At 39.8% G+C, this 27,373-nt stretch overlaps 1 protein-coding gene across 1 annotated transcript in view; it reads right to left on the reverse strand.

Moving 5' to 3' along the window:
• Positions 1–27,373, reverse strand: part of CASD1 (CAS1 domain containing 1) — a 55,851-nt gene that overhangs the window by 12,881 nt on the left and 15,597 nt on the right. The window contains exons 3-12 of the mRNA XM_054020416.1: positions 26,683–26,803; positions 22,266–22,310; positions 20,638–20,700; positions 19,155–19,199; positions 14,544–14,667; positions 11,121–11,335; positions 9,438–9,863; positions 8,873–8,962; positions 7,975–8,094; positions 3,880–4,036 (exon numbers count right to left, since the gene is read on the reverse strand). Coding sequence (XP_053876391.1) covers positions 3,880–4,036; positions 7,975–8,094; positions 8,873–8,962; positions 9,438–9,863; positions 11,121–11,335; positions 14,544–14,667; positions 19,155–19,199; positions 20,638–20,700; positions 22,266–22,310; positions 26,683–26,803 — 1,406 coding nt within the window. The remainder of the gene's footprint in view (positions 1–3,879; positions 4,037–7,974; positions 8,095–8,872; positions 8,963–9,437; positions 9,864–11,120; positions 11,336–14,543; positions 14,668–19,154; positions 19,200–20,637; positions 20,701–22,265; positions 22,311–26,682; positions 26,804–27,373) is intronic.

The raw sequence follows: 27,373 nt of genomic DNA on the forward strand, positions 1-27,373 counted from the left end.
CTGTTCAGGTAAGGAGCGAACAAGTGTATTGATGGTGTCCCCCATTGATTGAATATGCTGTGAAGTACTGCTGGGTTCAGTTCCCACTCGTGATTGTATGAGAACATGCAATTGAGACTGTCCGCTGTTGTGTTCTACACTCCCAATAGGTAGGCTGTTGATTAGAACATTGTGGCAAATGCACCAGTTCCATAACTTTAGTGCTTCTGTGCAGAGAGAGGATGATCTGGCACCTCCCTGATGATTTATGTAGTACATGCATGCAATGTTATTGGTCATGACCTTCATGTGTGTACTTCTGATCAGTGGGAGAAAGCATTCCTGACCACCCTGAGTTTGAAGAGGTTGATGTGGAGAGTCATCTCTATGGGCGACCATTTGCCCTGAGTTCTGAGGTTGTTGAGGTGTGCACCTCAACCCATGAGGGATGTGTCCATACTGAGAACTGATGTCAGGGGAGGGGAGGAGAGGCTGAATGAACAAGACCCCCAGGCAAACATTTCCTGCATCTTTCCACCAATCCAGGAAGTGTTTGACCCTGGAAGGTATCTAACCTGTCTCTGTGTGGCCTGTAAACCGAGCTGAACCATGTCTGCAGATACCTCATGTGTAGTCTGGCATGAGATATTATGAACATACTGGCGGCTATGTGTCCCAGAAGCAGGAAGCAATGTCTGGCAGAACTCTGAAGGCTGGCTTGAACTGTCTCTATAAGCATGGACAGGCTGTGAAATCTGTGTTGAGGAAAGAGCGCTCTCACTTGCAGTGAGTCAAGGTCGGCTCCCATAAACTGCAGGCATTGTACCGGAGTTAAGGTCAATGTTTGGGTGTTGATTTGCAGGCCCAGGTTTGTGAATACATCCATAGTTCCATGGGTGGCACGTAGAACTTCTTCAAAGAAGTGGGCCCTCAGGAGGCAGTTGTCCAAGTATGGGTAGATCATGATCTCCTGGGTATGTAGGTGAGCCGCCACTACAGAAAGGATCTTGGACAATACTCTGGGAGCCCACAAGAGTATCTGTTACAGCTGTCCCCCTGCTGTTCTGTTTGTGCTGTGTGGCCGCCCCCCCCGGCCATGGAACTAACCAAAGTCACAGCCTGGCCCTGTTCATGGAAATGGCTTGTGCAGACTGACTGGAGCCATTGCTCTGCTCAGAGAGGGGGGCTTTTCGCTCCTTTGTCTAGCTTCTTTGTTCGGACCCGGCTCGGTGTAGGCTGCTCTGCCCAGGTATGTAAGACCTAAAGTGGCCACATAGCTAAGCATATGAGTCATACCTGTGGCTCAGAACTTGCCCAGACATGTCCTGTGCCTACCTGCAGTTTCCCTGCCTTCTCTCCTCCCCTGGATTAAGGGGAACCAATCAGAGTTACTGGCGGGAAACTGCCTGAGTTTGCCTATAAAACCAGACATTTTCTGATCAGAACCCCGGAGAAGATCCTTGCTTTGCCACCTGGTCTGATCAGCTAGGGGTCTTTGGGAGGCCCTCTCCCCTCTCTCGTTTGTTTTTGAGCGTACCCCCGTTTTTAAACTCCCCTCCCACGAACAACGAATCTGTGCCTGGAGATCTCCTGATTATTGTAAGCGAATCGAGTCCTCTCTGTGTCCTCTGATGTTGAAACTGCTGTTCCTGCTGCTGCTGTGGGGATTGGTAAGGAAAAACCTCTTGCACACACCCCTTGTTTTACCTGCTGGCTTTCTTTCCCCCAGCAGGCAGACCCAAGCTAACTCCTTGGTCTGTATCTGTGATCTGTTTCTTGCTCCGCAGTGCCTTTGCTGCTAGAAATAAGCCTGTGCCTTCCTGGAATGTATCCTGGGCTGCCAGCTTGCAGCCACCCCACTGCTGCAGCCACCACTAGTTAATCCCCCACCCCCCCTTGGAGCTGTATCCTGGGCACACACCCTCTGGAACTACCCCTAGTAGAAGGTGCACCCATTAGGTTAGATTTAGCTTTTAGTCTAGATAAGTTGTAATTTCATTTTTCATAGCTGTGGTTAAGTTAGGTTTAGGAAATTGCTTGCATTGTACTCTGTAAATTAGGCTTAAAGAATTGTTGCACTGTGTTTTGTTACTTGCTAATTTGTGTAGTCTTGGTTAAGTTAAATCATGGATAAGATTTTACTGTGTTCTGTATAATTGTCTCTCTGCTGTTTAAACTTGCAGCCTGTCTGCTTTCTCTCTCTCTTTCTTTCTGCTGTTTAAACTTGCAGCCTGTCTGGGTGACGGGCATGAGTGAGTGAGTGAGTGATATCTAATAAACTGCTGTTTTAAAGAAAGCACGTTTACTTGCATAAATCTTATCAAACAAAATTGCTGTGTTCCTATTAATTATTTTATTTTAGGCAGTGTTAAGAATAAATTAAGTTGCCCCAGGTAAAAGTTCTAAAGACCCCAGATAACACTGGGAGGTACATAATATATTTTTTATCATCCAATTTGCATATTGGTGTGGCCGATGCTGGAGTCTGCCATATAAGCTTAGCTGGGTCCAAAAGTGCCTTGTTGATGGGGAGCATTATTCTGGAGGAGGAGGAGGAGGAGGAATGTAAAATATCCAGCAACTTATGGTGAGCGTCTTTTATCTCCTTGAGAAATATCTGTAAGGTATCTGCCAACCTCTTTGGCCTTGTCTACATCTACCCTACATAGTTTTATTGACAAAAGTGAGGTTACAAAAACACAAACTAGCCAAGAACGAATTTCTAAAGAGTAAAGTATCTGTGAACGGACTCCTAATTGCTCTGTCACTAGCCAGGGATGGTTGAGAAGGAACTGAGGGTGGTTCGCCCATGCAGAGCTAATTAGCCGCAAGGCAACGCATGAGGAGGAGAGAGCGCATGTACATGCTGAACGAACACTGCTACCAAAGATCTCCAGTCAGAAGTGAGGGATGCACATACATCTACAATGGAGCGACACCATAGTGACACTACTCGAAGAAGAAGGGACGGGGATCTATGTTGTGATAGTATATAGAGTCTTTACTCTCCAGGTCACTGGTTCTAATCTAGGTGAGGTAAATGATCTCAAAAAACAGTTACCACATGACAGATGTTCACTGCGCTATAGTATGTGAAACAAGCTGGTGGTCTCACTTCAACTTTCTAAAGAACAAGCATCCACATTACAAGAAATAATGCATTTAGCACCATCTTGACAATCTCAGCAAAGGGGTCAGACACTGTAGCAGCAAGGAGACCCCCTACTAGGTAAGAGATAACAAAATTGGTCCCTCAAGAAGAGGGTTGAGGTACATTGGCAGCACAGACTAGGGGAAGTTTGCAATACTGATGCTCATGCTGTCTGTTTTCTGTGGACAAAGTATTTTTCTAGAACACTAACTTTAGTTTGTAAGGTAACACTACGCCATTCCCTCTCAAAGTTCCACAATGAAGAATGGTTGGGAATATATAGTTCTGAATTTCATTCTACTTTTTAAAAAGTGAGCTTTTGTAAATAAAAGGGAAAGCCATAGATAACATTAAAACTCTGAGTTCAATGAATACAGGTATAGCAATCTAGGAGCAAGTTAATGTGAGGTTTTTAGCTTGCATTCAGCAATTGTTTGTTTCTTGCAGTGCTCACCAAACATAATTTTCAAAACCTCAGAAATATAAATTCATATTCCAACAAATTTAAGCAAGGATACAGTTCAACAAACACTTGATTGTGGTCTGTTGAGAACTACAGCAAGTGAAAACTCTCTCTACAAGTTTGGTGGACAGTGGTTTAACATATTTACAGAATTTACTTCTACATTATTCACATATCCAAATAAAGACAAACACACTAGCTATCAAGTTTTGTGTATGATTGTAATTGTGTACATTATCATGTAAACACCTTTACAGTAAAAGGAAAGAAACAAAATTTATTTTACCATTTGCTTTCTTCTGGACTATCTGAGGCCATACAGCTAATGTAGCATAGATGATCATGAACCAGACAGTGACTAGTGGAACAAAGTAGTAAAATTGGTAAGGTCGATCCATCACTATACATAACACCACAACCAGGAAATTGAGACGAAATAAAACCTGTGGACGGTTGGGATGAGAAGGAAGAGAGAAGAGTTTTTTTCATTTAGGATTACCATCAAACTGGGTTTTTTCTTTAACACTATAAAAATTATATAAATATTATGCATATCAATTTAAACACCTACAATATTACCTTTCTTGAAATTTGAATGGCTGTCTCAATAAGCAGTTCGAACTTTAGCAAAGAAGTACAACTGGTTGTAGTTTGTTGTTTGAACCAAGATACCATTTGATACCAACAGGGTAAGCCAGTCACATATTTTAAAAATGTATAGTGTACTCCCTCACATTAACTGGGCAAAAAAACCCTACAACACAATGTTTTCTCCAGTCATCCTTGTATTGGAACAACTGATTGTTATGAATAAGAGCGGACTTTGAGATACCCTTTCATTTTGAAAAGAGAATAATGAATAGATCTGGTAGAAGACCTGGCAGGGGGTGATAGCTAAGGGGGTGAGACCTGAATGGACATTCCTGTACCAGACCATGGAGGGGAGAAGGTTAAAGATGCAATTACTCTGAAGCTGTGACAGGGCCTAATAAGCACTCATTTGAGTGAAGCAGCCATTCCACCATCTTTTAGGGGAGCATGAATGATCTCCACTAAAACACCCAATACCTTATTTTATTTTACTAATGATGAGGGAGGTCATGAGTCCAACATGCATACAGCAGCTTAAAGCTTCTAGAACTTAATTGAATGAAAATGGCTGTAGTTCAAACCAGAGATGACAGTAGTTTGTGCCATCCAAAGCAAGACCTGCAGTCTTGGAAGCAGGCAATCCAATGTGCTGGAATGCTGAATTCAATTGCTCTTATCCACAGAGGAAGAAAAACTCCTTAAGACATAAAGGCCCATTGGTGCCAAATGGCAAAGGCTTCACACTGTTCTTTACAAACAACTGTCTCAGACCCCACAAACTCACTACACCTAATACTCCACCTTCATGGTAATTATCCATAGAGTAGCATATGAGGTCTCTACTACAAGCTTGTAATGTACCAATACTCATTAATCATTGTGAGATCTGTGTACGGGTGTGTATCATTCGGTACCCCAAAGCAACACCTTGGCATCCCCATATTTACCATGGTGATATAATTATGTTTTATACAAAGTATGTCGTACGATGTATCATTTTAAAGGTCTTGATCTGTTGAACATTAATATCCTGTTAGATTGTACATGCTATAATTGTATGGGAAGTTATGAAGTTTTACTATGTGTGTTACTGTAATAAGTTGTAAGGTTGGGAACACACACAATCAGCCCTTCAGGTACAACAATGGAGCAGCCAGACACTGATAATAGCCGATTAAGGGGAATACACATTCACAAGGACTACCTCGGGAATTGTATACATTAGAGACCTCTCAGAGAGACCATGTAAACAATGGAGACTGTTTGGGTAGGTCTATACTTACCTCCGGGTCCGGCGATAAGCAATCGATCTTCTGGGTTCGATCCCGGAAGTGCTCGCCGTCGACGCTGCTACTCCTGCTCTGCGAGAGGAGTACGCGGCGTCGACGGGGGAGCCTGCCTGCCGCATCTGGACCCGCGGTAAGTTCAAACTAAGGTACTTCGACTTCAGCTACGTTATTCACGTAGCTGAAGTTGTGTATCTTAGTTCGAAGTGGGGGTTAGTGTGGACCAGGCCTTTGACTCATGTCAAGATCTTTCCAGCAAGCTGGAGGAACTTATAAAGGAGGGGAAGTGACATTATCATTTGGCCTCTCTCTCTCTCTCCCCCAACACCTGGAAACATATCTGGAGAACAAAGTCTGATCTGGGGAGATGGTCCCAGGCTGAAAAGGAGAATCCCAGCTTTTGATCTATATTGCTTACTACTTACAATCACTTAAAATCTACCTTTCTGTAGTTAATAAATCTGTTTTATATTTTCCCTAAAACAGTGGGTTTTGCTTGAAATGCACGGGAAATCTGCTCAGGAACAAGAGCTGGTACATGTCCTCTCCACATTTAGGGAGGGGTGGACTAGGTAATAAACTTACACTGGTCAGGCTTCTGACCAAGGCAAGATAGTACAGTTCTGGGGTCCTGGGTCTGGAGAGCTGTGGGGAATTCGCTGGAGCCTCTCCATTGTTGATTCACGAGTGGCTGGCAAAAGCGTTCATGTAACTCAGCAGAGTGTGTCCCTGCCTGTGGATGTCTGTGTAAATGCAGTTCCTGGAGGGCTTGCAGCTTGTCACAGCATCACAGTGTGATAGGGATCCCATGTTGGTGAGACAGAGGCCAAGGGCTCAGTGGTACCCCATTTCCAAGTTGCACCCCGGGAAACCCATCACAGGGGGTTATTATTTAAGAAATAATATAAATATATAAAAAATTATTCCCTTCTGGTTTTGGAGTGAAAATGAGTCAGCAGGAAATATGTCTGGGTGATCACCCTCCCTGGCTAGCTGATTATGTAATGTATTGGTCAACAGAGTAACTTTGAACCAACATAGACAAGTCAATGGAAAACCATACAAGACTCACTATAAACATTGAAACCACTTGGAAATGAAAAGGAACAACATGACAGTGAGGGGATTGCCCTGTCTGTGAATAAAGACAAAAAACGTATTTGGTATATCTCAGGGTGGATCCATTCACTGAGGAGGTAAAGCGAGGGAGCTTCATGAAAGACTGGGTCCTAGCTCCTTGGGGCTATCAAGTGCTGCAAAAGACTGAACTTTAATAGTGAACTTTCCTATCTAACAATGAGTGTAGGCCCTAGTTTTCATTTTTTTTATATGCAACCATTCTATTTGAATTTTATTTCTTAAATAAATCTTATTTTGGTTTACTATAATCAAACTCAAGTGATATATGTGTCACAGGAGTGTTGGTCTAAGGTAAAACTGTTAAACTGGGGTACACTCTTCCTTTGGGAACAGAGGATCTGGGATTTCTGTGGGTATCTAGTGATCAGGGACTGAATACCATAAGGGGACACACTGAAGGGATCCAGAGCCTGGGGTACATCTATTGTCAGCCTGCAGGGCAAATGCAGGGCTAGTATAGCCCAAAGGAGAGTACTTGAGTGGCTGACAGGCTGTTTGTGTGAGGGAGCTAACACTCAGCTTGCACAAGCAAGACTTCCTCGTGCTGGAGGGAGGTGGCAACACGGTGGCTCACAGCCCTGGCTGCCCTAAGAAGCATCACACTCTTCACAGTGAGAAACATTTGATTTTGTTTCCAGTGGTAGCATCCTGGATTCACCAAATATTTATCTATTTGTATAAGAGCCAACAGAAAAATGCTCTAGTGGTATGTAAAATAGAATCTCCACATTAACCAGACAAGATGGGGGGATGGGTTGGGGAAAGAAAGATCCAAAATGGATAATTTAGATAGTTTGTTTCAGTCTTGCCTTTTCATAATATTACATTGGTTTATGTTCACCTCTATTTATTGTGCCCAATTTCTGATGAAAATATTAAGAATGATTATTTTTCACCTCAGCCACATTCTAATGTGTTACCTGCCTTCCCTCTAAAATTTTTTATTATGTTTGTATTAGATAGACTAGATTGATCAGACTACATTAAATAGACCAGATGAGAGAGAGATAGAGACAATGATCAGTTTGTTATGAATACAGGTCTGTCGCATCTTAGGCGCATTTAACATGTGTGATTTCAGCTTTACATGGTCGGCAAAAACAAAAACAAACGAACAAAAAGAGAAAAACAACAATTTAAATACTGTTTCTGTAGTGCGGGCGATTCCGCCCGCCATTACACTCAATGTAATTTTGACTATATGCGATTTTCGCTTTAGGCGCTGACTGCGGAACGTAACCCAAGCGTAAGATGAGACAGACCTGTATCAACCAAAATAATTTTAATCTCAGATAATTTAGCGATCAGAGAGAGATCTAATTTGGGAATATTTTTATATAAATCAGTGAAAGATTTATTCTTACCTGACACACTCTATACAATCCAAAGTCTCCTTTGATCCAAAAGTATGAAAAATGCCCATAACCTGTTTGGAACAGATATGCAGCAACCAGAACCCGAACGTGCATATACACAGGCAAAAACTGTTGAGAAAAATAATTTACCCTTTTACAGAGGGCCACAGAAGCGCTCTCTCTCTCTCTCTCTTTTTTTTTTTAAAACACTATTAATTGTAAATAAGTTCAGGGACAAAGAGGAGAAAGTTCTTCTGTATTTTAGGCTTGTTGTGTTTCTGTTTCATAAAACTTTCTGTCATTGTAAACCAACTGTAACAAAGGAAAGAAATGTTATGACTTACTTACTACTACGTACAGCAATTATTTTGACCTAGCCTCTCTCAAACTGTAAAATCTGAATAAACTTCTTACAACTGTATCAACAGCTCTACTTTCTTGTGGGTCTATAACTGGATTAAAGGGGGAAAAAAAGTGTTATTGAAAGTTTGCCCTTTAACAGTTTCAACTCCTAACACAAAAAAGCTGTCTCCAGCAAGTTTTTGCAACTAAGTTAATACAGTCTTCCACAATGAGAAAAATGATTCCCCTTCACGGGATATATTGGGGGGGGGAGGAGGTGAGGGAGGAAAGACGACAAAAAAACCAAAACAATATAGCCCCATTGATATCTTCACTTATTGAAGGAAATGATATAAATGAGGCCTCACAAAAATTGTGTTTTCAAAATTAAAGGTTAAACGAGGAGCATAATGTGAACTGTTTATGATACTCAAGTATAATAAATGCTTGGATATTTTAACTTCTGTATCTTGGCGGTAAAAGCCAGAAGCTTATTTTTCCTTTAAAGCATTGAATCCAAATCACATTACTTTTAAAAAAAAATAATTCAATTCAAATCACTTACAGTGCTTGCTCCAGAGATATGATAAATCAAAATAACAAGCTGCATCCAGCCTTTCCATTCATCTGTCTGCTCTCTATTTAACATCTTAGTCTATGCAAAACAAAACAAGAGTGTTGCTATTCCAACAAGTACAACGAACATCTACAAAATGAGGAGAAAAAGTTCAAAACAATAAACCAGTTTATGGGCAGCTGGATCTAAGAAGAAAAACTTCTACACTAATGATATTATATAAAGTTCAGTGTGTATTAGATGTTGCCCCATAAATCAATGCTCATCTACTAGTTTGAACTAGGATTTGACTCTGATGCATTGTGGCCAGTTGATGGATGAACCCTACCAACAGCCGCACCCACAAAAATACTTTACCCAATGCACTTGCAAAAATGTCCTTTTGCACCTAATTACCAGTTTGTGTACAATTAATGAATTATCATATGCAACTATATATTTTGTGAGTGCATCAGCGAGATCTTTCTGATAATTTGACCTGCAATATTTTAGTGAATAAAAATGAATTCAATTACAATTCTGAACTGGGAAATGACACCAGCATGATCTTTACCTCTTTGGTGTTTTCGGTATAAAATACCCCTAAAACCAGGATGTAGATTATTGGTATGAAGAAAGATGAATGTGTATAAAATTTGTTTTCCTTCATGAATAGATTTGCTCTGTCACACAGATAGAAATAGGCCATGATTAGACCCAGCTTGAAGAAGGAGTATAACAGTGTCTCTAGAGTAGAAACAGGAGATGTATTGGTGACAGGTTTTTTCTCCTCTCCACTTTCCATATCGGTGCATGGCTTGTTTTTTCGATGATTATTACGATAAATAAAACTGAGAATTAAATATCCAATAATGGACAAAGCAAAAAAGCAAAAAGCTAGCTTCTGTATCAGAGTGAGAGGAGGCTGAGGCTGGCAACAGGAACCATCAATGGGCTTCAGAATCTTATTGCAGTAGACGTTCATAAGAATCATTGCACTCTGTCAAAGAAACAAGTAACTAGCTATCAAACATTCTCAGCATAGGAGATTTTTTTCAAATATATTTACTAATATTTCACATTAGTAAAGAGGCATTTTCCCCTATCATTTTATATTTAAGCACTTCATATATGCGTACACAGCTAGTTACACACAAATTCCAGGATTAAAATAACTCATATTTTTAAGTATCAGAGGGGTAGCTGTGTTAGTCTGGATCTGTAAAAAGCAACAGAGAGTCCTGTGGCACCTTTAAGGCTAACAGATGTATTGAAGCATAAGCTTTCGTGGGTGTATGCATGCATCTGACGAAGTGGGCATTCACCCACGAAGCTTATGCTCCAATACATCTGTTAGTCTTAAAGGTGCCACAGGACCCCATATTTTTAAGTGTCCTGATGTAAACAAACAGCTTTAATTTTTATTATTGATTTTGAAAAAGCAACAAGAACCAAAGTCACGGGTGGGAGCACAACCCAAATAAGTAGACCTGGGAAGGTCTGCTATGGAGGGTGTGGAAATGTAATTCTTCTACCTCAAACTGCGGAATGGCAGCAAAACTGCTTTGCAAACATTACTGCAGACTCAGTATTGAAGTAACTCATGCAGCTTGCCAGCTGACCTGCACAGCCATGGATCCAATAACCCACCTTCTGCCTATCTATCTATTAGCCCACCCCCACAACCACAAACTTCCTCCGTGTTGTGCTGCAGGGAGCCTTTGCTGAGATTTATATGGGATGATGATCCCCTGAATGGGTTCCCCACATCCCCCCAGCCTCCGCCATAACAGAATTACTACTAATATGCGGAAGATCTTGCACACTCACAAAAGGTGAGATTTAGGATTTAGCCCTGAGAGCAGCTCTCCAAAAAGTTGTGATTGTCATTCATTCACACAGAGGAAAGCAACAAATTTGCAGCTTGGATTCCTTAGGATGTGAAGGATTTAGTGATGGTCTCAATAGTGTTTAACATATAGGAGAAACCACGTTTTTTGAACAGCTACGTAGTTACTTACAAAATGGCAAGTAGTATCTTGTCAAATTTGTTTGCAAGATCCCAAAAGATACCCTTTCATCTGCTGGGATCTTGCAAACAATTTCCTGGAAAACTCTTGCATGTCATTTTTAAGACTACAATCATTAAGGGACACCAAAGTTCATACTATCTGCCATTATGAGTACAACACGTTCAATTAAAATCTTGCTCCATTATTACTTTTTTGTTATGTTGACTAACAATGAAAGTACTCACTGTTTCTCTGCTTGATTCTGGGAGATGCAGGCCATCTGAAGATTGCATGATAGTTTCTTGTGCTATGAGTTTAGAAACGCTGAACACTTTAACTTTAGCTTTGGAATTTCTGGAGCTGCTGTTCAGAATACTGATTGCAGCTTCATTGTAAGCATCTATTTTCTCATTAGTGATCATTTTCCTACTGTCACTCAACATATCTTCATAAACAGGATCTGAATTTAAAAGAATGTTAAGCTTTATTAAAAAAATCAATCATCATAATTCAAATTCTATAGACTATATTCATCCTAAAAGATTAATCATAATTTTTCAGTGCTACGCTGGATGGTAAAATTAACATTTTACCATTTGTATTATAGTCCTTGTTTTTTATGAGGTTTAAGACCAATAGTTCACTGTAATCTTCAATTGGGCATGCAAGAATTTAGTTTGGGAGCAAGTTTTCCTAAAACCTCTCAGAACATGTATTTAGTCATCTATTAAAGAAGAGATTTTTCTCTTCTCAAATGCTCCTGCACATTTCAATGAACCCACATCAATAGTTTGGGATTTTTTTTTTTTTTAAGTCTAACTCTGCTTATTCAGAATTCATAATGTTGAATATGTCAATTGAACATTAAAATGGGCACATCAGCCAGCAATACACAGTTAAGGTTACATAAGTGTTTACATTCTAATCTAAAAATCCAGAAATATCAAAATTAAAACAGGATTAGCTACCCTAATGTTGTCCCCTCATATTCATTACATCACAATCTTTAAATTCATGATCAAACACTAGTTCTCAAATAATTCAGTACATCGCACTATTTTTCCTATAACCTTAAAAACACATTAAAAACACTTATATTTTTCATACCTCTATACTTGTGCTATTTTCATAGTCTAGTTTACCTTTAATGACACTGAATTTTTATACATGTTCTCCAAGTATATATTTTAATGTAATATATCACTTTTTCCCAATCAGCAGCACAGCTGGATGGAGTTCAGGATATGAGGCACTTAACTGAACTAATGTAGATGGCCTCTGTGTTTCCGCATAATTTTCACTATTACTTTATGACATAAAACTGTAAAATGTTGTGCAAGAATTGGTTATTTTGTATGTTTCATACTCCTCCAGGGAGAATTCTCCACCAAAAAATTTAAAATTCTGCAACAAAAAATTAACAATTCTGTGCACAATAGTTTAAAATTCTGCAGAATTCTGAATATTTTATTTGTCAAAATAACAATATAATCACACCAGTTTCAATTATTTTTGGTCATTTATTTAAAAATACCTGTCAGCAAGTATATCTGTAACAATACAGACAACAAAAAAAGATTCAGGAAATGTTTTTTGACAAACAGATTCCTTATTAGGCATATTAATACAGAATTCTGAGTAATAATTCATTTAAACTACAATACAGGACTGTATTTCCTGCATCCCTCAGAAGCAGTGCAAAGGCTTGGGGGAGTCAGGGATAACAAAGGAGCTGAGGGAGGGGGAAATAAATTGCTGGGAAGGAGCCTGGGTGTGAATTTGGAAGGTTGTTGGGTATGGGTGGGAAAAGTTTGGAACAGTTTTTTTGGGGCGAGTGGGGAGGGATTGTTAGGGATCTTCCCCTATGCAGGCTCTGGCTGAGCCCTAGCCTCTCCCATTCAGTCAGGCACATCTGCACCAGTCCCTTTGTGTTCCTGCACCCCCATGTGTCCTTGCACACCCCGGTTCATGTGTCCCTCCACCCCCACTCAGACACCCCTCCCCATCCCTACGTGGCTCTGTACCCCATCACCATGTGTCTCTGTGCTCCCACCCAGCCACTCCCGTCTCTATGTCCCTGTACCCCCTCCCCCCCAATGTGTCTCTGTGCCCTCACTCAGACACCCTCTGTCGCTATGTAGCTCTGCACACCCTCCCCCCTCACCATGTGGCCCTGTACTTCCCTCCCATGGGCCTGTGCCTCCACTCCCCCATTCAGCCCCTGCCCCAGTCTGTTCTCCCCGATTACCCCTTATGAGCTCCTCTCTGACCCCCAGCACCCCACACCACCCGTCTCCCCATAGCCCCTGTCTCCTGACCTGGCCTGACAGGTGCTGCGAAGAAGGCAGGCTCTTTGTCTTGCCTAGCTGGCTGGGAGCTGCTGCTATGGTCTATTGCCACAGCGCCCTCTGGTGGGCAAAAGGCAGAACTGCAGAAGTTATTTTCTGCTGGGAGCTGCTGCTGTTCTTGCGCCACATTGCCCTCTGGTGGGCAAAAGGCAGAACTGCAGCAACATTTCAGCAGAAGCTTCTTTCTGTGCAAAAAATTAAAAATATGCATGGCTCATTAATTATGTGCATGCAGTAGCACAGAATTCCCCCAAGAGTAGTTTCATACTAATGACTTTAATGGATTGATGTACAGAATAGTACAGAACACTATCATATGCCCCACATGTGTATCTGAGGGCTTAATCCTGCAAAACACTAATGTGTACAGTGCTTCCTACCATGAGCAGTCCCTCCCAGGTTTCAGACACAGATACTGATGGCTATGGGGCTAATTAGAGTAGTAGGCACTACATTTAATAAGTATGCACAAAATAAGGTCATAAAGTTGTAGAATATATATTGCATAAACTGTATTATTTGAGAAATTGTATGTGATCATATAATTAAAAAAGAATACAATACATAAAAGGTGAAAGAATTGAGACCGCATGTGTAACCTGGACTTTGGCAAAACTTGACTTGTAAACCATTAACTAAGCAAGCTTAACGTTTTCTTAAATTTCTCTGCTGTTTTTTAATTTAAGTTAAAATTCAGTTATTAAAGTTTGAAAATATTTTACACCAACAGTCTATTTGATGTATGTAATTAACTGTAGTCATGGTTGCTTATTGGGCGTGGGTATGCCCAGCCTTAGTGCTCCTCTTTGGAAAATATATCCCTTTCTGGCTAACAGCTAACTCCATAACATAAAAAAAACGTAAAAGGAGCATTTTTCTTAAGCTTTATCATGGGTTGTATAAGTCAAGCAATTTGAAGAAGTTTATTACAGGAATCTTTCAACAAGAAGTCAATGTTTAGGGGGGATTAAGATTTTTTTTTTCCCCCAGGAAAAAGAAATCAACTGCTTATGTCTAGATATAACTGTCAACACGTGTAATTTCAGATAGCTGTAACTCATGAAGGTAGGAACAGGTCAAACACATGGAATATACAGTCAAGAGGAAATGGGTGAAATCTCATACCAATATTGACAAAGAGCCAAGTCTTCCAGATTTTATATAAAAATTTTCTGAATATTTATGCACACACTAGACTACTTATGAACAACCTCGAGCAAAGCAAGGTAGTGAAAGATGGTTTAGTCCTCCACAGCCTGCAAAATTGTAATTCAGATCAGACCATTACAGCACAAATTAGTGTTATCTACTGTATTTTACCTTGTAAGACCCAGTATACATCACTACTCTCTGCTAATTTTTCCAAAAGAGGTGCTATTGAAGTGATATTGATTTTATATTGCGTGAGGGCTTCATTGCTGCCATTGTGAATCTTGATAGACCACTGGAAGATTAAATAAAAAAAAATTCAGATTCTTTATCTCTAAAGTATATACAATCATAAAACTTTACTGATGCCACTCCATCATTAGCAGCTATTTTCAATACTATTATAGAACCTGTTTATTTCTTAAATATTTTAATAATTTTTATAGCATTAAAAACATTTTTTGGTTTGACAGGCTAGGTGCATAACAGAAGAATGAACTATTATCATTCAGAGTACCAAGATATACGTTGCAACTGTTTAACATAAGGGTGACATTTGTCTACTCAAAAATTGTTCTGATACAAATTTGATTAGAAACCCACTGACTTGATGGAACAGTATTAAGGTAGCAGTAACACATAGAGACAAGATTTAGGGTCAAATCCTGTAGACTTTATTCAAGCAAAACTCTCATTGACTTGAAGCAGAGGTTTGTATGAGCAAAGCCTACGGGGTTTTAAGTTCTTTAGTGTATTTATTCATTTAATGGACAGTATCTGAAAAAGAAAGTACCTGAAAAACAGTACTATACCAGAAATAGCTATGAAGATTCGTAGTGGTATCTATTTAAGTACTACGGTGAAGGGGAACATTTATGTATCCAAGTGCCTCCCAAATATTTAAATAAATTACAACAACAATCTTTCTGTCTTCCTTCCCAGCCTGTAATAGAAATAGTTTAGGAAATTATTTAAATTATTGTTCTGTGTGTGTCTGGGTTGACATTACAGAGGAAACACAGAGCCGAAAAGATGAGTTTTGTATTAGCCTGAACGTGGTGAGGCCTGTAGCCACGGTAATGTTTTGTGGGAGTGAATTACATGATCTAGGTCCATTTCCTATGAAAGGTCTTTATTATTTCATTATTTCAGTGGAAAGTAGCTATTGTGAGAGGTCATAATCTTGGAGGGAGAAACGAATTTATTCAGAAGCTATGCCCAATCCGATAGAGAACCTTGAATATCAAAACAGATACTTTTGCTAAGCCCAAGAAGGGGCACAGTATTCTGGCCAGTCAAAGACAGAAATGGGAATTTCTGCTACCATCAGTACTTCAGCATCAAATAGTGCTGAGGAATCCCATGGACCCAAAGGCTGCAGAACAACTTAATCTGAGGGCAGACATGCTTGGTAGTGGCGGGGGGGGGAAGGGGGGGAGGGGGCATAGGCAGCAGAAATAGGAAAGTGCTTCAGAAACCTATGAGTATTACTTCAGTCTTGTACATGTTCAACTTTGACCAACTTGAAGATGGTGTTGTTTAGTATGAGATAAAGGACACAGAGAGCTGAGTGTCATCTATGTATTGCTGACTCATTTTTCTCTTTCATATCCACAAAGTCAAAGTTTGAAGTCAAAGGTGATGCCCTTGATTGCAGTTAGCTAGAAGGGGGCATTTTGGTACTGGACTATCTATAAGCAGTAGTCAGGGAACAATGGTTGTGCTTCACTGGTTCTTCTAGTTCTTGACTGGGTAGAGTTTTCTGTAAATACATTTTGGAATTTGATTTTCAGGATAGACTATGGTGGTGATTTTTTCATCTTATATCAGGGAGTTTTCATTTCTATGTGGGGTAGGACATGGTGCAGTGAGGACTGGGGGGCTATTCTTGAGTTTCTTATGTTAGTGTCCAGCCTTAGGCCATGTCTACAATACAGGTGCTATAAAGGCTCACCTACAGCACTGTAGCTATGCTGTTTCAGTACCGCAGCATAACTGTTTCCTAAAATGATGGGAGGGGTTTTTCCATCACTGTAGATAATCCATCTCCCCAAGCAGCAGTAATCAGATCAATGGAAGCTTTCTTCCCTGGTTCTTCTACACCACGGGTTAGGTCAGCACAGCCATGGTTCTCAGGGGTATGATTTTTTTCACAGCCCTGAGCAACATAGTTATGTCAATCTAAATTTTAAGTGTAGACTAGACCTTACTATTTTGTCTGGGGTATTGGTGTGTGTGTGTGTGAAAGAGAGACTTCTAAGAAAACTTTTGAGAAACAAAAAGCACAGAGTTCAGATAGGAGTTTTAGGCTATCATCTGTGTGAATGCTGAAGTCTCCCAAGATGGGGTGATGCTGGCAGACCAGGTACTAGCTCATGTCAAGACCCACAGGCCTCATGGAACATTGACAAATGCATAGCTGGAAACCAGTCTGGCTCATCTGTGCGTTAGTATTATTAAAACAGGTATTAGATTTATAAAAATGTGTTTAGACTGTATGAAATTCTTGGAAGTTGTTGCATGCATTAATCTCACACATAATATCGGTGTCCCATGTTATAAGGTAATATTTAGGTGTTTGCTCTGAAACTATAAAGCCCCACAGTCAGGAGAGATGCATTAACAAGTGTGAAATACTAGTTTACCACAAGAAGTGTCATTTCCTGCCCAATGAAACAAGGCCCATAGACATCAGACAAGCTATTGGGCAACATCGGGGGACAAAAGACTTTGATGATTGCTCCCCCCATACCCATGAAGAGGAAACAGTGCACAAACACTCATCCCATCAGCTTGAGTTTTGGGGAGAAGGGAATAAAAATTCCTGTCAGGAAGAAATTGTTATCCCTATGCTGCTTGAACTCTGAAGGGCAAAGATTTCTAAGCATAAGTAAGGGCCTAAGGACATATCAAGCTTGCATATTACAACAGCTTCTATCATCTTCTGAAACCAGATTATAACTCATTTGTGTGTGTATGTTTACCTGCTTTAATTTTGTAAATAACTCATTTATTTTCCTTAGTTAATAATAATTAATCATTTATTAATAAATAGTTAATAAAACTTCAGTTAGTTTATTATAGCATTGGCTACAAGCATTGTTTCTGGTTTGAGCTCTGAGAGGCAACTGACTTAAGGAAAGTGACCGGTCATTTGGACCTGGGAATAGCCTGAATATCATTTTGATTTTTGGTGTAAGGCACCATCTGTCACAAAGGAAAGCTTGCCTGGGGTGGTAAGATAGACTGGAATAACAAGGGGACTGTCTGTGACTCCACATTAAGCTGTTATAGTTTTTGAGGAGTTCATGCTGGATACTTACTTAGTTGGTGAAATTTCATCATAGAATCACAATCAGTTTGGAGTTTGTGCCCTGGTTTGTAACAGTTGGCCCTGATACTGGTATTCACGTTTGTGAGCCACTCCAGACAGCTGACATATTGCTCTTGTGAACTTCTTGACTACATCGGACTACATGTATATATCACCTCTTCTTGGAAACTTTTGGTGTCCAGAGGTTTATAGATTAGCAGGACTCCTAGACAGGTATCATCTCCAAATTCACAGCTCAAATAGCAGCACTCAAAAGATTTTGTTTCCAGCGTGCTACTCCTGAATTTGAGCCAGGGTGGACCGATTTAAACCAAACCATTTGAATTGACAAATTTAATCATGATTTAAATCCGCAAACAGGAAACCTTGATTGAAATTGATGATTTAAATCATGTTTTGCATTTGTACTTTTCAGTTATTTTCCTAAAGAAAGGCTGATTCTTCTTAGTTGGTAATCATTAAAACATGGTGAACTGCAACTAAGTATAGCCTTTATATTAAATTGGGGTATTTTTGCTAACTGGGATGATGTCATTAAAGGGGGAGATAGTAGGAAGTCTAGTCCATTTCCTGAAGTGGTGCTGATACCTGGCATTGTGGGAAGGGCCCTACTCCTCTTCCTACTGCAAGTGGGGAGAGAATGAGGATTAGTCTACACTACCAAGTAAAATGATGTAACTTACGTTGCTCAGGGGTGTGAAAAAGCCACCCCCCTGAGTGACAAGTTACAGTGACCTAAGCACTGTACACACCCACACTATGTCGGTGCCAGACACTCTCCCATCGGCATAGTGTGTCTTCACCAGATGCACTACAATGGCGCAGCTGCATCGGTGCTGCTGTGATGATGTAGCACTCTAGTGTAGACTTGCCCTGAGGTTCTGATTCCTGAATCAGGATGTCAAAACTCACAGTCTTAGGAAGCACAGATACTTAGGTGACTCCTGGCAGCAGCAGAAGGGGGTATTCAACAGTCGACAGAGCACAGAAGAGTTTAAATTAAGTAAGAAGAATGGATTCCTGGAAGGAAAACCTTGCAGACAGGACCATTATCAAGGTCAATATTTTTTTGAAAATAATATTCATTAAAAAGTTGATATTCAGTTGGCCAAATTATTAATACAACTATTTAAAACACTTATGAAGTACCTTGGCTATCTTCTCATAGGATTTATTCTATATTTCATCCACGCATCAAGCCAAAACACAATCTTTAACAATGAAACGGTGAGCAAATATTACTGTACATCACACATCCATATACAAATATTACTCTGATATTTTAAAAAGTATTGGTTATAACAAGAACAAGACAATTGGAATAGAAGATTGACAATCAGTGTATGTTTTCCCTTTTGAAATTAAAAGTAACTACTTCCTCTTGTCACTTTTCTACAAGCATACGTATTCTCCTGTAAATTCACATGCCTACTGCATGAAAAGCTTACCGTAGCAGCTCCTGCTACAATTACATGAGGTTTTGCAATAGAACCCTAAAACACAAAGTAAAAGAGAGATTAGTCTTCTAAATATTTTCACAAATCACTAAAAGCTACTATTCAATTTATTGCACAAGTTATTTAACATCTGTGCCTTGTTTTTATCACATCTCAGCTGTCTTGTGAGGCTAAAAAATTTGTAAAGCAGTGAGATCCTCAGATGTAAGGTTCTATGTAAGTGCAAAGTATCATTATGTTTCCATATGTTCAAAATCATTTATTGAATTAGGCAATATTTAAGTTTGCTCTTTAAAAGGTATCCAGGCATCTACTCATAAGATGCTATGCATTGCTAAATCACACAAACATGCATTATAGCAGCTGAAATAAATATTCTAGACATGTTTATTGTTATGAAGTGGCCAATGACTGAAGAGATTTGTCCATAAAAAAAGAAATTTGTCTAAATAATTAAGTGATAATCATATTATTATTATTATTATTAGTAGTAGTAGTAATACTGTTGTGCCTAAGAGTCCTATACATGGACAGGATCCCACTATGCTAGGTGCTGTACTAACACAGAACAAAGCCAATCCCTGCCCCCAAAGCGTTTACAATCTAAATTTAACACAAGATACAGGTAGAGACAGAGGGGGTTGCAAGAAAAACAATGAGACAATATTAGTCAGCATGATGGATCGTGGTCTCTGCACACCAGCAGCCTAACTGCTGTCAAGCGTTTTGTACCCATCATGGAAAAGGACAATTTTAAAGGTTTTGGAGGAGGATAGAGAGGTAGCTTCACAGACATTTACAAGGAGTTCCTCCCAAACCTGAAGGGCAGCAGGGGAAAAAGCACAGAGATGTTTGTTTGAAAATTTAACAAGTGGGCAGTGGAGACTGGCATAATGAGCCATTATAGAATCATCAAAGGAAGAAACCCAGAAATGGCAACTAGTCTTTAGTAAAAGTCAATTTGTGAACAACTTGACTAATTATCAAGAGAGATACATGTTCAAGTTGTTATACCTGTTAAGTATAGTAATTTGTTAACCAGCAATTTTAAAGAACACCAGACATGCTGGATAGCATAAAAACAAGAATCATATTAAACAGTAAGTATAACTAGTGCATAATTATAAGATCCAGTGCACCCCTCCAAGTTTGCAAGAGTTCACCAGATATTACAGAGCTGTGGGATTCTTTGGAGACTTTCATTTGAACTCTAAACTTCTGAGTCCACATTGTGAATTTCTGCAGTTTGTGTTAGCTTGTTCTGTGTGACTACATCCTGTTGATATAACAGATGTAACACTATATCTTTTCAGAGGTCTTAGTGTATAACTTGATCTCAATGTTTTAAATGATTATTCTCCTTTATCTACATCCAGAACTTGTACATAATATGAGTTAAGCATATGGAACAATAGGAGACTAGGTCCCTCAATCCGTTGGTATTTTCTAACATCAGTATATTTTTAGAACACACCTCAGTCCAAGATTTGATACGTTGCTTCATAGAGCCATTAACTTCTGGATACCACAGGAAATCCTGAAAAACGAATGTATTAATACCTGTGAGTAAATTTAAGAATAGCTCATCATTCAGAAAATGCATGTGTATATCAACTGCACATTTCATACACGGAAAATTACACTGGTCCAAATTTTGCTTCATTTCTTTATGGACCAATCATAGATGAAAGATCTGATATCTTAATCAGCCAGGAACAAAGGGTAAAATAAATGGGAGTTTTGTCATTTACTTCAATGGAACCAAGATTTCACATAGAATCTAAACCTTTAAAACCAGTTGGAAGTGAAGAGTCTCAGTTTTCCAATAATATAAAGGACAGAAACAAATGTTTTAAGGTTTACAAAGGATCACATCAGTGTATTCTAGTTAACTTCTAGCTTCATTCTCCACAACTTTTAGCAACAGCTATCTTGCAAATCTCTGAACTAGAAAACCGATCTTCTGAAAGCTTAATATTCCAGATTTCAAACTACGTTGAATCCTAACATTTGGCCCTAGCATTTCACATTACTGGCTTCTAAAAACAGAGCAGAGGGAAACAAAAAGGGCTAATAACTTGCACTTTATTAAAATCATTCTCCTCAATAAAAATAAAATCTCTCAATTAATTCCAAAAGATTTATGTAAAACTTTATTTGTACTTCAGCTAATGTTATTCCCTCTCCATTTAAGGCTCAAGCTGCTACTTGACAGCATAAGTAGTTTCTGTTTCCACAATCAAGAGGTACTACAGTCTCCTAAAAAAGTACAGTGGAGACAGTGTCAGATCAAAGGGAAAATACAAAGAACTGTAAGAAAACGTTACAATGAAGGCAGAAAGACTGGCCTTGCACAAAGTTCTCCTCTCCTGAACACAACACTGACCCTCCTTTTTAAATCATAGCTCCCTCCAAAGACCTAAGTAATTCATTCAACATGCACTCTCTTGATGAATTATATGGAAAGGAGTGGGAAGAAAGTAATGCTACTGAGGTCTTTGTAGAGGAAGACCCCACTCCCAGACCACTGGGGATGGGGAAGGAGAACAGAATTCTCCTCAAAACCTACCCACAACTCCCAAGTTTTTTTGTGCGTATGTGTGTTTTTAAAAACCTTCTACACTGGTGATGCATCTGGCTCACTCTGTTACTGCAATCAAAGTGGACCCGGGGCAGAGAATTGGTTGGGGCGGCACAGAAAGCTCATCTGCATTTACCACATTCCTTGCTCCAAGTATCACAAGCTCCTTCCATTGGAAGAGCCAATTATGAGATCTGATGAGAGGACTAATATTGTATGCCACTACTATTGAGTCCAAAGCTCCTGTAAGATAATGGAAACGATTGGGGAAAAACACACTCCTCAAAGGACCTTATTCAGATTTCACTAAACTTTAAGATACAAATCTTCAGGGGGGAAAAAAAAATCCGATCATAAATGCTGCTGAGCACCTGCAATCCTGATTGATTTCTGTTTAATTTGTGACTGATCAGTATCTCTGAAAAGAGGTCCTTAATTGTCTTCACCAGAAGTATAGGGGGAGCATACAAAAGTATACATTGACTATTATAGCTTGGAGCTTATTACCACAAAAAACTTACCACTTTAATTGATGCAGATTTGTCTTCAAAAAGAATGTTTCCATGCTGCCAAAATAAAAAACAAGTTAAACTTGTTCTACTGGAAGGTAGCGTATGTTCAAATACTGATCCCTCTTATCTCTAGAGCCCTGCAAATCTGCAGATATCCTTGGACCATTTTTGTGGATCGGGTGCGGATACAAGTTTTGTATCCACACAGGGCTCTACTCATCTCCCATCTAAGGCCTCATCTACACTAAAAAGTGTTTGCTTTTTACAGCTCCTAGAGGAGACAGTTTATACCAGAAAAATAGTTATTTTGTCTGTACAGCTTATACCACTTCCCGGAGGAAATAAGATATACTAGCAAAAGTTGTTTTTTTGTTGCTGGTGTAACTGATTTTTTCATGCTCCTAACTGATATAGCTATGCTGGCAAAACTGAAATGTAGCTCAGGCATATGGTGCTATGTCCCCCTAGTAACTCCTGGGAACACCATAGCTTTCTATTACCAAATGATTCAAAAAGTCTGAAATCTTTCCTTTTTAGACATCACTATTTTCCTTAATATTCCTCTCAACGGACTGAAATAGAAACAAAACATTTTCCTCTCACACTTCCCTGGTCTATACCACTAGTATGCCTATTTTCCTGCTCCCCCTGTACTCTAACAGCTAAACCAATTTTGCTCAAAGTTTCCAGAAAAAAATAAAATCACCACAGGCAGAAATCAAGCCTGGAATATGTAATTCATAACTTACTGACTGAAAACAGGAGATTAGAATGGAATAAGTTAGGCATCCTTAATTACAGTAGACACAAATATTCCTTTAACATTAAACTGAGTTGTATTATTTCAGTTTCAATCCCTGAAACAAAAAGGACAAGTACAATTTCCCTCCACAAACTGAGCTGAGGTACTGTAGACAAATATACCCATTCTTTCTCCATAAGCCAGCGATTCCCCCTATTCAGCCATCCTGAAACTTCAGATATCTTCCAACGTCTATTAAATGCACTGTCACCCCATCAGTTTCATAAGCATTTGACACAAAGGTGTTCCAGCTCAGAACCAACCTAACTACTCCTCCCCACCAAACTCTCATAATTGCCAAACTACTCCCCACCTCTGGCAAGTAATCCAACACCAACCCCCAGGCTAGGAAAACTCCGATTATCCAATCAGCCAAACATCTGGCTTTGACAAGTGAAATTTAATTACATGCTGCCTGCCAGACAGACTGCTATCGTGCATTTAAATACCCTGATTGTATTAAATAATTGACAAGTGTGATAAATGAAGGGGATAGGAGAGCTCTCTTTTATGGACACCCAGCTAGCCAGCAGCTATAAAATCCCTCTTAGTAGCTGTTCTCTAATTGCTCAACCTGTAAGGGGTTAAAAAGTCTAACTGCTATGCATAGGTAAAAGAAAGTGAGTGGACACCTGGCCAAAAGAGCCAATGGGAAGGCTAGAACTTCCTAAAATTGAAAAACGACTCCCCTTTGTCAGTTTGTGGTTGCTCTCCGGGGAGAGGCAGACAGGGCTGCAGTTATGCTGTAAGAAGCTTGGGGCCAGGTATGAAAAATCCTTAGTATCATACCTAGAAACTACACATTTGAACCCCAGGTATGTAACTAGATCAGGAAATGTCTAGGAAGACACAATTAGGTTTTTCTCTTTTTATTTATTTATGGTTTAGGGTTAGCACAGAGGAGTCCACAAGTGTTTTTCTTTTGCTTGTAATCTTTAAGCTGGACCTCAAGAAAGCTATTCTTGATGCTTAATCCTTGTAGTTTTTTTTTTTTTTTTTTAAATCTAGCAAAAGCCTAAATTCCCAGATGTATTTTCTTTCTTTTATTTTATTAATAAAGTTTACCTTTTTTAAAAACAGAACTGGATTTTTGTGTCTTAAGAGGTTTGTGAACATGTTGTTTAATTAGCTGGTGGCAACAACTGATTTCCTTTTTCCCCTCTCAGCTCTTCCCCAGAAGGGTGGGGGGTGAAAGGGCTTGAGGGTACCCCACAGGAAGGAATTCCCAAGTGCGCCTTTCTGGGTTCTCAAAGGGATTCTATACTTGGGTGGTGGCAGCATCTCCACTCCAAGGTCAGAGAAAAGCCGTAACCTTGGAAGTTTAATACAAGCCTGGAGTGGTAAGTACACCTCTACCCAGATATAACACTGTCCTTGGGACCCAAAAAAATCTTACCACGTTATAGGTGAAACTGCGTTATATCGAACTTGCTTTGATCTGCCGGAGCGTGCAGCCCTGCCCCCCCGGAGCGCTGCTTTACCGCGTTATATTCGAATTCATGTTATATTGGGTAGCGTTATATCAGGGTAGAGGTGTATTAATTTTTAGAGTCCTTAATAGCCCCCATCTTCTGCACTCGAAGTGCCAGAATGGGGAATCAGCCTTGACAACAAGTCTGACCTGAAGCTGAATACAAACCCTGAACAGCAGACGAAGTTAATGATTTGGCTGTCTGATAGTCTATAATGATATAGTCTATCTCTGGCTCCACTTAGCAAGCTGTGCTTCACACTTATCTTTAGAAAATGAACACACAACTGTTTTTCAGTGGAATTTACAAGAAAGACAAGGCAGAAAGCTATTTTTAATTTCAGCCCCAATCAGACTTGTATATCAGTCAATGCATCTAGGATTTCAGTGCAGATTAAATCAGCAATTAATCTTTCAAGAAGTGACTTACAACAAGATTTGAATTAATACTGGCTAAAAGAACAGAACAAAACATCGGCATAGATCAGATTGGCTCCCTCTACTGGCAGGTCATCAGCTTGCTATGAGGAGACCCTGCTAGTAGTTCCCTGGGTGTTTTAAGGCTCTGAAGTCTGAACAAAGCCCACTGTCCCTGTCTTTGGGTCCCTAGGGACATCTCTGGAGCACAGATCTTCTGTCTAGGCTGCAACCATGTGGCCCAGCTTCCTAGCCCCTCTGGTCTCACTGCTGACTCCTGAGCTCCCCCCGCCCCTCAAGCTTAAACACACCCTTTCCCAGAACTCCAAAGGTGTAACATTCTAGTTTCCCCTCTTCAAAGGGCCACATGGTAGGTGTAACATATAACACAGATACTACCATGTTATTGCTCTTTACTTAAAAATGACAAATACATAGAGGATATAGATCAGGGGTCGGCAATGTTTGGCACGCGGCTTGCAAGGGTAAGCACCCTAGCGGGCCGGGCCAGTTATTTACCTGCTGACGTGGCAGGTTTGGCCGATTGTGGCCCCCACTCGCCGCGGTTCGCCGTCCCGGGCCAATGGGGGCGTCGAGAAGCGGCGCGGGCGAGGGATGTGCTGGCCGCGGTTTCCTACCGCTCCCATTGACCCGGGATGGCGAATCGTGGCCAGTGGGGGCCGCGATTGGCCGAACCCTGCCGTGTCAGCAAGTAAATAAATTGGCCCGGCCCGCCAGAGTGCTTACCCTGGCGAGCTGCGTGCCAAACGTTGCCGACCCCTGGTATAGATCATACAGAAAACAACACATATCCTGAACACAATGCCCCTCACTGTAGCTCACTCTTTCCTTGGAGGACCATCTATGTTCAGATAGCTAGATGGACAGGAGGAACCTGCCTCAACCTTATCCAGTTCTTGCAGCGGTCTCCCGCATCTTAAACTGGTGAAAAATTACCAAAGAACTCCCAACAGAGCAGCTTTTGTAACCTTTCAGTCCCTCTGTCAGGTGACCTCCTGATCAACCTCCTCAGGTGATCAGAGCCCAATACTAGATGACTTTGTTACCAAGTGACCCCCTCCCCATCTAGCCAATTCTTGGGGTAGACATTATCTTACTGTCTAGGATGTTTCTACTTGAATAGAGGACCATACCAATTTAACAACTGTCTATTGTCAATCACTATGCCTTGGCATTTCAGTCCAATATGGAGCTAAAGAGATCACTGAGAAGGCACCTTGTCCCTACAATCAAAACAGAGTTTGCAGCTTGGTAAAGATACATAGAGTTCATAATCTCACAGAGAATTTATAAATTGTACAGATTTCCAAGTCATCACACACTGTGACAGCCATATTTTCTCATCAGAAAAACAAATCTCACTTAGTTGCCATTGGACAAGCCACCTTAGTTGAACAGCCTAGGAAAGAAAACTATCATCTGCTGAACCCTCCCTCTGCAAACTTCCCACTTCACTTCTCAGGATGCCAAACATTCTGACAATTGCTTGGGCCCAATCTTCCTGTCAAGTGCTTGATTTGTTTCTCTGCAGAACTATGCTACATGGTTCCCTTTCCTGAATGTTAGGATAGCAAGTAGTATTATTTCCTAACAAATGCTCATTCCAGACATCAAAGTCCTTAGAAAAAACCCAGTTTCTGGTGTTTTCAACCTGGAAATTAAGTAAAGTTTTTACAGTTAAGTGACAAATTGGTGGGGAAAAAAGACAGTCTTACCTTGTTTCCTTCTTCTTTGACTTGAGGATTTATGAGTTTTACAAAAGAATAAAACAACTGGCGAATTCTGGAATCTCCTATAAATGCAATATGTTTGTCTAGGAGGCAATTTTTTGCTTCACTGCAAAAAGAAACAGCATTACAAAATTAACATATTACATTATTTAAGGAATCAATTTAATGGAGGATATTGACAATTCCTTAAAGGAAATCTTGAATGTTATACAGAAAATTCTAAACATTACATCTAACTCTAAAGAAGGGTAAATTATTGTTTTTTTTTTTAAATACTGAATGCATTACATATAACAAGGGATAAATATGAAATAAGGAGCCACCCTGATTATTTGATTACACAAATTACTGTAGGCGTGAAAGGACTCTCTTTCTCATTGGGTTGTGCTGAAAAAAATCAAAAAGACTGAGAAGTTGTATAACTTTATTAAGTAACAGAATAATTTAGAGTGATAAAGGTATCTGTCATGGTTTCTATATTAAGTAAATGAAGAGAAAAGTGATAGTAGATTTTCTTATTAAAAAATTCTAAAAAAGGAATATACATTAACTATTTGGGATATTATAACTAAGAATCGTATTTTCCCTTTAAATCACAATTTGAAACATGTGATACACCTTGAACTATCTTTAAATTCTTCATAATAAACAAAATGTGCAGTATAAATTATTACTA

The sequence above is a fragment of the Malaclemys terrapin genome, chromosome 2 (genome assembly GCF_027887155.1).
Source record: "Malaclemys terrapin pileata isolate rMalTer1 chromosome 2, rMalTer1.hap1, whole genome shotgun sequence".
NCBI lineage: Eukaryota > Metazoa > Chordata > Testudines > Emydidae > Malaclemys > Malaclemys terrapin.